At 34.4% G+C, this 12776-nt stretch overlaps 1 protein-coding gene across 14 annotated transcripts in view; it reads right to left on the bottom strand.

Moving 5' to 3' along the window:
• The window catches only part of LOC137617207 (ubiquitin carboxyl-terminal hydrolase 47-like), a 143792-nt gene that overhangs the window by 42404 nt on the left and 88612 nt on the right, over positions 1 to 12776 (bottom strand). For all 14 annotated transcript variants that reach the window (XM_068347126.1, XM_068347129.1, XM_068347127.1 and 11 more), the window contains 10 exons: positions 10785 to 11046; positions 6261 to 6436; positions 5728 to 5902; positions 5186 to 5307; positions 4605 to 4798; positions 4057 to 4252; positions 2102 to 2299; positions 1775 to 1942; positions 1406 to 1585; positions 1066 to 1273 (listed from right to left, as the gene is read on the bottom strand). In XM_068347126.1, the coding sequence (XP_068203227.1) occupies positions 1066 to 1273; positions 1406 to 1585; positions 1775 to 1942; positions 2102 to 2299; positions 4057 to 4252; positions 4605 to 4798; positions 5186 to 5307; positions 5728 to 5902; positions 6261 to 6436; positions 10785 to 11046 (1879 nt within the window). The remainder of the gene's footprint in view (positions 1 to 1065; positions 1274 to 1405; positions 1586 to 1774; positions 1943 to 2101; positions 2300 to 4056; positions 4253 to 4604; positions 4799 to 5185; positions 5308 to 5727; positions 5903 to 6260; positions 6437 to 10784; positions 11047 to 12776) is intronic.

Below are 12776 nucleotides of genomic sequence, written 5' to 3'. Positions count from 1 at the left end.
TTATTCCAAATTGTGGTATTTTCATTCCTCTTTTCAATGACATATTTCTCTCTTAAATCAAACAATAAATAAGTGAGAAAAATGTACCTAAGTATGAATACAGTAAGTACGTTTTTGAGTTATGAGCTCCCAAAGATTTGTTATAAATTTTTCCTTTTTCTTCCTTCTTAAAAAATCAAGATAACATTATTATGATAACCTTACTTTGTACTTTTATTGTTTATTACTACATGAAGGCTCCCTAAACGAGGTACTATACCCTAAGTTTACTTAAACACTTGGTGTAAGGGTATCATGAGTTGCTACAGTTTTAGTTAGAATGTTCCAGCTTTGTACTCTTTTCATGTTTCCCTGTCTTTTTGGCTCTTTTTTGTTGCTCTCAGCTCACTTTTTGTTCTTTCTTTGCTTTCTTTGACCTCGGGTAACATTGGCCTTGTTATAAAGTTCACGAGGACGTTATGAAAACAATGTACATACGAGCTGCAAGTAAACAAACACACATGCAACGGAACTTCTATAAGTCTTTGGAAACTCTTGATTTTTTCTTGTAGATCGTAGTTGACGTTCGCCTACCCTCTACCAATGGCTTTCATCTCTGCCAGACATACAAGATTTTGAAATATAAATGAAAAAATTGCAATATAAATGCAAAAATAAACACGCAAAGACGATTCTGTCAAACTCGGTCATGCAGACGACGTCGTCATTTAAAGACCGCTTTATCTTCATTATTTGTAAAAATTGGCTAAAATTTCTGGAGACCACATACAATATGTTTCTGCATACACAGACACAATAAAACGATTTCAAATTTTCTAAAGTTGTTATGTCAAACACCATAGTGGATGGTCCCCCTTAAGCCCAGATTAAAGTATAAAAACTCTTTACTTGAGATCAAGATAAATTGTACCAGCCATAATTGATACAACCAACCTTAAAAAAAATATGGATACTATTTAGCACAATTCTCATCATTTAAACTACAGTATATCCTTCTATTAAACCAAAGAGAATAATTAAAACCCACAGGGTTATAGTTAAAGACAAAAAACTAAATGCACATACCTCCTGGTTTGTAAACTTCAAAGGCTTTGTCTTCATCGCGGATTTCCAAGAGAAGATCAAATTTATAATTATTTCTTACACCACCAAGAATCTCCGAGATAAGTTCATCTTCTTGGCCTTCGAATGAACATTCTAAACTGTCATGGAATTCTTCATATTTGACGAGACGACATCTTTCAATAGGCACTATATTCTGGAGTCCCATTTCCTATAACAATCAATAAACCTTCAATGTGACATTTCTCTGTTAAGCCTCACTAAAATATTATTATATGTTCATAACTTGCAAACATAGAACTGTAATTATCTAAATTAACATTTAATGTTAATAAATACCTACCTCATATGCCTGCTTAGTGGCTTCCCTGAGAGTAGAATCTTTATGGATTCTTAACTTCTTCTCAGCCATTTGGTTCTGTCCTGGCAATTGGCAGAACAATTTTATACGACACATACAACGTTCAATCTCCCTTTGTTCACGCTCTGCTGCTTCCTCCTCTGTCATCCTTTGTACTAAATCCTACAAGGTTGTTAAAAAACCAATTAACTGGAATTATTAAATAATCCCCCCCCAAAATAAACCAGCAACCCTTGTGATACAGAATCCAAATAGGTATACTGAATATCATAACGTCAAATCCCCAAGCCAACTATTGTACACAAAAAAAAAAAAAAAAAAGCCTGACATATACACGGTAGGATAACAAACCTTGATATGTTGAGGGAGTTCATCTTTAGTATATGCATGAACATTTTTCTCCTTTGTGATTTGTCTGTACATGAGCATATAGGCATTGGCACTTGAGCTCCAACTGGAGTAGTAACCCCCTCTAGTGCTGGAACCTCCATAGGTCTTTCTTATATCATTATATGTTATCTGAAAATTTAAAGATACATTACCAAAGAATAATAATTCACAACGAAAAAATATAATTTTCAATAAAATGGTTAATTCAGAACAAGGTACTAATAGCATCAAACTTTAAATATACAGTATTTTTTTCTAATCGACTCATTAACTAAAAATATACTATACCTTAGAAACACTTTGGTCATTAAAACAAAACCATTCTCCAGTTCTGAAATCCTTAATGTAGGCATAATAATGTCCCCCGGATGCACTTCCAGAGTGTACCATTATAGAAAATAATTCGTAAACATATCGGCCATTATTTAGACAAGATTTGTTCTTTTCATTGTAAATACTACTGACGTCAATACCTTCATCTTCATCCTGAAAGGAAAAAAAAATGGAATAAAAAAATTTACATACTCAAGTAATGTTCATATCGCTTTTTCTCTAAACTCAGTTGATCGATATTTACTTCTAAAGTTTAAAAATTATCTTATCTGCTTTCCTTTTAATATAAAAGTCTCTAGTAAAGTAGCGGGACACTCCAGTAGTTAACAGCAAGAAGCGAAGTAGGGCTCTTTGTTATTTCGATCTCGAAGTCTAAACTATTCCCTATCCTCTTGACATCTCAAGTATATAAACATCAGGTGAGTAAAATAACAAATTTTATTATCAAAATATGTTTATTTCTATGAACCTCCCCTGGTGTTCACATTGCTGACTGTAAGTGGTTGCTTAAGGGAGCTTACTTTGGCGTGAGAAGGGGTCATAGGATTCAGACTATCAGCTCTGCCTTCTGCTTTGTAATCTAGTTGTCTAGTAGAGCAACAAGGTTTACGGGAATTAACAGGTTTAGCAGCAAAAGGTTCTAAAGTAAATATATCATTTGAGGCTTTGTGAGAGGATTTCAACTCTGTAAGGCACAATGACCATTCACGACCCTTACTGAATGGGACACTAATATCACTAGACCCAATTTGAAAATCGGAACAGTAAGATCAAAATTACCATTTTTGAGTTTAGTCTTGCTAGCCTTCTGATATCTAACAAAGGTACCTGATAGGTTAAGAGCTTTTGTAGCTTATCACTATTAAAGCTTGGCTGATTAAATGCTGTATTAAAATAACGGTGCTCGCGTGTTATCATCATCACCATCCCCACCATAACAACTAGCCTAGTCCTCTCTGGATTTCCCCACTAACTAAAATAAGTTTCATTTATGCTTTGAACTTGAAAAATACTTTTCCATGAGAAGAACAGTGAGGCCATCCTCATAACAGTTTTGTAAACCACAGTACTGTCCCAGTGTAGCAATAGCTAACAAATCCAGGAGACATCTTCAAAAGCATTAACAGATTAAAATCTGGATTATCCAAACGATGCATCAAAGAGATTGAAATAACAGAGCCCACAGTACATTGCTAGTTTGCCTTTTGCCATTAATCACTAGTCCGTCTCATTACTTTACTAGTGGCCTTGTCTGTTGTAAGAAACATGGGAAACATCTTAAATTTTACAAGTAAATATCGATTAACAGACCATCAAGAGAAGAATCATGCATCTGAGGGGTTCTTAGAAATGTATGTAATTTCTCACCTCTAATTAAAATTTTCAAATCAAAACTTTCAAAACATATCACAACAAAGTTTCAACATTCACTGATCAAAATGAATATAGACTGAATACTTCCCACCTAACAAATTGAAAAAAAAATGTGCTTACATGTTATTATACTGATATTTCAAGATAAAATCCTATTAGATACTCAAACTAACAAAACCCATGATTCAAATTAACATACTTAAGTCACATCTTTTACATTTCCTCAATGACAATTGCAAATACAAACAATATTCGGAAATTTCTAAATCTGACAAACACCAAAACTATAATGCCAAAAACAATTTAACCTTTCAATTTCATCATCAATATTCCCTTCACTTTCATTAAAGCGTTATATACACACATATAAACATCAACATTCCTTGACCACGTTGGTATGTATGAAAGGTTATTGACCTGCTCTACATATGATTTTCCAATTGGACCTAGAATACCATATTAAGGGTCAATACAATCAATCAGTTTCCACTACATATCTACACTAAATATGAACATTCAAAAGTAGCTGATTTTACCTGATTGTCTGATTCATGCAATGAATTTGAGGTATTTTCCACTGAGCTATCTTCAACATCAAGTGCTGAGCCTGAGTCAGTTGTAGATGCATCATCAACCTTGTCAACGGATGGCTTATCTGGGGTGATTACTGCCCCAGATAGACCCTCAGTTTCAGTGAAACTATTTAAATCTAGAACACTTGGGAAGGTCACTCTGAAAAAAATGTTTTCAATTAAAAAAAATTTTGAATTACGATAACATCCCAATTCCATGCCTGGAACAAATGGGTATTCTTTATTTGCTCTAATGTTTTATCATTCTTTTGCATGTCAACTTTAAAAATAAAGTAATGTTATATACTTTTTTTTTTTCATTTATCACAAATTTAAACAAAATTTTGTACTTTAAAAATATATTTGAAGACCAGGTTCATTCATTCCAGAACTCCATTCAACCCCCCAATAAGAATAAATTTTCTTGATTATCTATAATTTTTATCAAATATTAGTTAAAATCCTAATCAACAGAATAATCAATACAATATTTACATAAATCCCCTACTTACTTGTCATTCAACTTGATTCTATGTAGCGTATTGTAATCAAAGTCGAAGCGCATGAGGTGTATTGTAAGCAGGTACGGAAAATGTGTAAATTTGAGGCCTTTATGAGCATCACACAGGGAATTACATTTTGAGCATTTATACTTGTTATTCCCAGTTAGTAGCTCTGGCTCAACAAATGCTTTCAAGGCTTCCTCCTGAAATGGAAATGATGGATCTATTGTAATCATATGAGATTGCTGTAAGCATGGCAAATGTATCACCTATTAGTAAGAAACCAGCAACAAGAAACAAATACAATTACAGTATTGAACCACTAGAACACACTGAATAAAAATTATTACCCACATTGAAAATCATCCATCACCTTGAATAAAATTACAAAATATATATGAACAGTCATATTTACAAATATTAGAGTTCTCTTGTCTACAGAGAGAAACAAAAACTCATTTCATTAAATATAATTCTATTCTTAAAAAATTATTCAAAATAATTAACAGTACAAAATAACAAAAAACTTCAGTTACTCATCTAGCCTACAGATCTTGTCTAAAAATAAATGTCAATTTTAATCAACTTACCACAGACTTGTAAGCTGAGCTGGAGCCAAATGGTCGGATAGGAAGGGGTATATCTAAATAAGTATCCTCCCTCGCCCCTTCATTACCACATTCCAGGCACTTAACATAGTCACTCATTTTTCCTGGGAAATATAAAATTATAATATAATATACTGTTCAATATTATAATGGACAAACACACTACAATATTATAATTAGTTTTTTATTTAAGACTTGTCAGTTATCATTGTCATTTAACACATATGAGACAATTGTACTGTCCTCTACTTAGGGGGCTTCATATTACTGGTTATGCAAGACCAAATGTAAAGACCAGTGGTTTTTCCCACACCATTGTATCATCTAGGAAGCAGGTTCTTCCCCTATATACTGACAATGCACACTTATGCACAGTATTCCATATACTCTTACAGTCCTTGCTGTACTTATGCTCAAAGATCTTCAAAGGATTTGGAACAATTTCAAGATACATATTTCTACATTGTATGCCTGAAGTATTGCAAATGCAGTAATTGAGATATCATTCTTTATTGTTTACTTACCTTCATATAAATCATTGATAAGGTTTGCTTGGTGCGTGTTCTTGAAGCACTGCTCAAGAGCATCAAACATGACACGACACAGCTCTTGAATGTCATGTTGTTGCCATGCTTCACTGCTATCCCAGCCAAAACTCTTGGTTAGATTAGTAGTTTCCACAGCACTTTTATTGGTGGTCTGGCAAATTCAATAAACAATTAAGGAAACTTTTATAGAGATGATAAAATTGTAATGAAACAAATGTCTAAAAATCCTATCCATACTGTTTATTATAGATTTTAGATAAATGATGAGACAAGACAAAATCTAAATGAGCTTATAACTACTTTACTATATGTATAGAAGAAACTACAGAGAATATCTTCCAACACTAATACTGTTCCATAATAGGATAGAGTAACTTTGTAAAATGTAAGTCTCTATGAAAATTATAAACTGTTATCTAATGAGGAATATATGATAATCAAATTTAAATTATGCTGTCAATTTGCTTGACTAAATACTATTCTATACAGTAATCATTAGTTTACCTTACCTGCAACAACAAAAATAATCTTTGCAATTGACAAGGAATATTCTTGCTGGCTTCTTCTTCAGATCCTTTGAATTCCCATTGGTACAGGGCATTGCGAAATTCTGGAGTCATGTACAGCGTTTGTAGAAGACTGTTGAGGTAGCATGTCATCGCTTGATTCACAAGACCCGCATATCCTGCATGCATAAGACTTCAATAAAAATATGCTTACTCGTATATAAAATCTTAACAGAACATGTCTAAGGGCTAGCGTACCCAGGTAAGAATGAGTTACATCTGTAAAATCATGAAAAGCATTATTTAAAAGTTCAGGGGGATCTGTACAATATATGTTTAGGATATTGTTTCTTGAAATTTTGCAAGAACAGTCCTAGACCAACCAGACTCTATTTATTCTAGTTACTCTTCCAATGATGTTTTTGGCAATAAAAAATAATACATGCAACAGTTAAAAATACACATTATACTAATGCTAATCAAAATCTTTAAAAGATTTTACTCCTTTTGCTTCTACCTATAACTGCCGATACAGTAATCCCTCGCCATATTGTGGATTACCTATTGCCCCCTCAGTACACTAGAGATTTATAAATATATTGTATTTAAATCTATATTGCAGACTTCTCCTTATATCTAGGGTTTCTGAGGGCAGATAAGTTTTATATTTTAATTTTTCATTATTTTTTTTATCAAAAAATTCAATTTTATGTATCATAAAAGCTTAAATTCATAAAGATAGATACATACATATACCAAGGCATTTCCCCCAATTTTGGGGGGTAGCCAACATCAAACAAATGAAACAAAAAAGGGGACCTCTCCTCTCTACATTCCTCACAGCCTGACAAGGGACTTAATCGAGTTTGGCTGGTACTGCTAGGGTGCCACAGCCCACCCTCCCACATTATCCACCACAGAGGAAGCTTCAAAACGCTAAATCCCCTACTGCTGCTACCTCCGCGGTCAACCAAGGTACCGGAGGAAGCAGCAGGGCCTACCGGAACTGCGTCACAATTGCTCGCCATTCATTCCTATTTCTAGCAGGCTCTCTTGCCTCTCTCACATCTATCCTCCTATCACCCAGAGCTTTCTTCACTCCATCCATCCACCCACCCACCCAAACCTTGGCCTTCCTCTTGTACTTCTCCCATCAACTCTTGCATTCATCACCTTCTTTAGCAAACACCCATTTTCCATTCTCTTAACATGGCCAACACACCTCAACACATTCATATCCACTCTAGCTGCTAACTCATTTCTTACACCCATTCGCACACTCACTACTTCGTTCCTGACCCTATCTACTCGAGATACACAAGCCATACTCCTCAGACACTTCATCTCAAACACATTCAATTTCTGTCTCTCCGTCACTTTCATTCCCCACAACTCCGATCCATACATCACAGTAGGTACAATCATTTTCTCAAACAGAACTCTTTTTACATTCATGCCCAACCCTCTATTCTTTACCACTCCCTTCACATCCCCAACACTTTGCATCCTTCATTCACTCTCTGACGTGCTTCTGCTTTCTGCTTCCACTTCACCATTTGCTGCAACAACAGACCCCAAGGACTTAAACTGATCCACCTCCTCAAGTAACTCTCCATTCAACATGACATTCAACCTCGTACCACCTTCCCTTCTCATACATCTCATAACCTTACTCTTACCCACATTAACTCTCAACCTCCTTCTCTCACATACCCTTCCAAATTCTGACACTAATCGGCCAAGCTCCTCTTCCGAGTCTGCAACCAGTACAGTATCATCTGCAAATAACAACTGATTTACCTCCTATTCCTGATCATTCTTGTCTACCAGTTTCAATCCTTGTCCAAGCACTCGAGCATTCACCTCTCTCACCATTCCATCAATATACAAGTTAAAAAACCATGGCAACATCACACATCCCTGTCTCAGCCCCAATCTCATCGGAAACCAATCACTCACTTAATTTCCTATCTTAACACATGCTTTACTACCTCTGTAGAAACTTTTCACTGTTTGCAACAACCTTCCACAATCCAGTATATAAAATGTGAAGTGCTGAGGATGAAAAAACTACTTAAATTTGGATACAGGATCAGCATCAGCATTGGAAAGGATGAGATACTATGTTTAAAGACAAATTCCAATTAGTTCTCAATGAGAGCCTACTTAATAAACATAAAAAAGCCGTTTGAACCATATAGGCCAAATCTGTGTCCACAGACAAGGGAAGGAAAAGAGAAGATACCAAACACGTTTTTAGGCCTTTTCTCCACTGTAAACCTGAACCTCCATAAAAGAGGAATATAGTATGCTCACTTTGTCATTTACAGGGAAACTAGATTCATAAATTTTAATAAAGTGACAACATATATCAAGTTCTTCTGCAAAATAAAACTGTAACAACTTTTGTTTTGCTGATATGAAATAAAAATGCAACACTCAATATGTTGTTTCCATTTGTTCATCTGACTACAAACATTATTTTCTATAAAACTTACTAAATTTGGTCATATTCAACTCGATATTCTCTATAGAAAAGGAGTAAAACACAACCAGAGAACATTGTACAACAAATACTAAAATGTAAACCAAAAGTGTGAATAATTATTAAATGATTTATTTAGTAAAAAAAAATTCTCTGAAGAAAAGTTCATAGTTACAATAATGATGTTCTCATAGAAAAACCAAAAATGTTGGTAGTGATTGTTGTAAAACTACTCTACCTATGTTAATGATTTACTAACGTTACAAGCTTGCAGGATTAGTCGAGATATACGGGTAGCATTCCAGTGTGAGATACTACCACTAGAGAGTTATGGGGTCTTTTGATTGGCCAGACAGTACTACATTGGATCCTTCTCTCTGGTTACAGTTTACTTTCCCTTTGCCTAAACATACACCGAATAATCTGGCCCATTCTTTACAGATTCTCCTCTGTCCTCATACACCTGACAACATTGAGATTACCAAACAATTCTTCTTCACTCAAGGGGATAACTACTGCACTGTAATTGTTCAGTGGCAACCTTCCTCTTGGTAAGGGTAGAAGAGAGATTTTAGCTATGGTAAGCAGCTCTTCTAGGAGAAGGTCACTCCAAAATCAAACCACTGTTCTCTAGTCTTGAGTAGTGCCATAGCCTCTGTACCATGGTCTTCCACTGCCTTGGGTTAGAGTTCTCTTGCTTGAGGGTAAAGGCACACTATTCTATCTAATTTCTCTTCCTCTTGTTTTGTTAGTTTTTATAGTTTATATAGGAAATATTTGTTAAAGTGTTGTTGCTGTTCTTAAAATATTTTATTTTTCCTTGTTTCCTTTCCTCACTAGGCTATTATCCCTGTTGGGGCCCCTGGGCTTATAGCATCCTGATTTTTCAACTAGGGTTGTAGCTTAGCAAGTAATAATAATAATATCAATAAATAATAATAATAATAATACAATAAAACATAATAAAAAATACCCCCTCTTGATAACAAATGAGAGGCAGTTTTTTTTTTTTTTTTTTTTTTTTCATACAAAGGTAAAGGGTAGCTTAGTACCAGATAAAATTATTCACCCTGCATTTAACATGAAAAAAGGAAAAAGTTCTAAAGGACTTTGATTTACCTTACTTTTTGATTGAGAACACTGTACACGGTGATTTCCTGATAATTATCTTGGCATGAAAAAAAACAAAAAAAAAACTACTCTAGTTTCCTTTATTACAACACATGGCCTGACTTTGGATTGTTAATAGTAAACGAAATCAAATTATCTCTCCCCTACAAGGAGATAAAAGCCTGGCCTCCCTCAGTGACATGAGGTAGTACAGACCCCTACACTATAAAGGTAGAGGGTTTTCTAATTTATCGTGTAAACAAATTCATCAACCAATTGTCATAAATCTCTTAGACCAAGAGGAAAAATCATACCTTCTAAATGTTGTATAACTATATATCGCCTATATATCGCTATAAGACTGCTTCCCCTTCACTGTATTGAATACAGAACACGTGACAGAAAAGGTGTGAAACATTTCTAAATACTTCTGAACCAAAATGTTCATGAACACAGACATAGAAGGCCAAATATATCCCAAAATGTAAAAAAGTGTGAAAGCAATTGGGTCGACTGACATATCACTACGTAAATATTAAGAGATGACAAGGCAAGATGGGGTTCCAGAACCACAGGGTGAAGGTTCAATCTCATATGTCACAGAGGGGAGGGCACAAGGTAATGTGAGAAGGAAAAATTTGATTATGTTAAGATCGAGAAGTTCATACTTCTTAGATATCAGCAATGGGACCTACAGGTGGGATTCATCAAAATAATGAATTTTTACTGTGAAACCAAAATATCTATAGTTAATCAAATATTTAAAAGAAAACAATACCAATTTAGTTTCATAGTATCTTTTTGAATAGTACATTACAATACTGTACTTACTAAAAAGTGTGTATGTACACAAATAGCTGGATTACCAAAATGAAATTCTACCCATTCTACCTTAGTAGTGAACATCAATGAACTTTCAAACTCAACTTTACCTGTATCATGCTTTATCAAAGCTGAAGAGTATGAATATTCAGTAGAAGTATTTTCATAATTTGTGCTTCTTTCAAACCACTTTCTTTCAGTAGCATTTGCGGTTGGAGACGCTGAAGCACCAAGACTAAGGTCATCTTCATCTGTTCTGCGTGGAAGATGACCATTGAGGTCACAGAGAATACAATTATTACGTGGCGTTCCTTCAGTCTGAAACTTCGCATCAGCAAGGGTTCGCTCTGGCTCCATCTTCTCAATTTCTACCTGTTTATGATAAAGACCTTACAGTAGGATGTATATGGATGAACATGAAAAGCACAAAACTTCAACTTCAATTTACAATGAAATTACACAATACAAAAAAACACTGAGGTTCCAATAAATCAGACAGAAAAAGACCATTAATTCATCTTATAAAATGGTGTAAAAATTGCCATTGAAAGAAAAAAACATTTGTAATTATCATACAAAAAAAATAGCATTCATGGCCTATAAATGTAGGGAATATAGCACTGTACACTAAAAATACCTTCCATTGGAAAATTCAGAATCACATAGAAACCTAAGCCCTTAATTTGTCTCACAAAAATATGCTAATTCAAACACTTAACATATATTTTACCAGAAATTTTACTAAATATTGTGCACAATTAAATTAACCACACTATTAAGGTTCAATGTCTATCAACAAATACTAGTCTGGAATAAAAAGTACAGCAGTTTTGTCTACTTTCAAAAACCTAAAATTAAAAGCCTATAAGAATAACAATGATGGAATTTCATAAAATTTGCCATTCAGGACATTTTTTATATTCGAATGCAAGAAACCTAAGAATAAAATTCTAAAAAAAGTTTAAATTTGTCCACAACCATTACCTATGCGTAATTAATCTCAGTACTTTACACAGTTCTCGTGCAATTTAAAATCATATTACTGTAAGTCCTACTAATTACCTTTTACATTATGGTGAAGCAAAATGTGTAGTGTAAATCAACCTTCAGAAAATTTACAATGTTAACTCCTATTTCAAAAAATTAGCGGGAGAAAGTAGTTAAATATTGATTGTGGTAAATTATAAACCTACAACAAAACTTTAAATAGTACATGTCCTCTCACAATATACAGTAATTGAATACCTGTGCAAGATGAAATAATTCAAATTAAGACTATAGATATTATCAATATATTACAGAATAGTTCTGAAATTCCTTTCTCAATGCATGCCCCCACACAAAGACAAAATAAATATATCGGGTACAATATCTGCAAATACCACCTGCGTGTACTCAGCACCATTGAATTAATGGTCACCTGTGAGGTACCATGCCAAGATTAACCTCTAAACCTAAAGTAAATCTACGTATACTAACAACTTAAAACAGAGCCCAAAACCCTTATCCAATAAACAAACTTACTTGATTTAAACCACCCAAACTTAGTATGTCTCCAGATGCTAACTGTAGGCCGTAGCAAACAAAAATACCCAAACTCTATACTCATTTTACTTGAGTAATGCATAGCAAAAACAGAGTCCCATTTCCACTGTGATGCCTTTAACACTTTTTCTAAAGAAATGTTCTTGACATAATTTAAGGGTTTGGCCACTCATCTAATGTCGCTTGCTTTCACCATGTCTATTCTCAGTCCTGGATTATCTCTTTCCTTATGTGACTCTAGAATAATGACTTTAGGAAACAAGCATTGTAGAGTTTAACTCAAAGAACAGGTTACTGACTGACCCATGAATCTCAGAGGATCTCATTGGACCTTGGTTTGGCTCCTGTTGCAGGCCAAGTAGTTGATAGACCATGATGTCTACTTCTATGAACATTGACTTGTTTTTCTGGTGACACTTGCATTGGCATTGTTCTCTATTTCTGGCTGAGGAGTCCCCCATTTTGGGAGTTCACCCGAGCCTCCAGAATGCAAACTTCAGGGCATGCCAACAACATTTTACATGTAGCAGTAGCCTCTGTGTGTTTAAAGAAGGTAG

Source organism: Palaemon carinicauda, chromosome 23, assembly GCF_036898095.1.
Source record: "Palaemon carinicauda isolate YSFRI2023 chromosome 23, ASM3689809v2, whole genome shotgun sequence".
Lineage (NCBI taxonomy): Eukaryota > Metazoa > Arthropoda > Malacostraca > Decapoda > Palaemonidae > Palaemon > Palaemon carinicauda.
The sequence above is the reverse complement of the archived record's forward strand: the minus strand, read 5'-3'. Positions and strand labels throughout refer to the sequence as shown.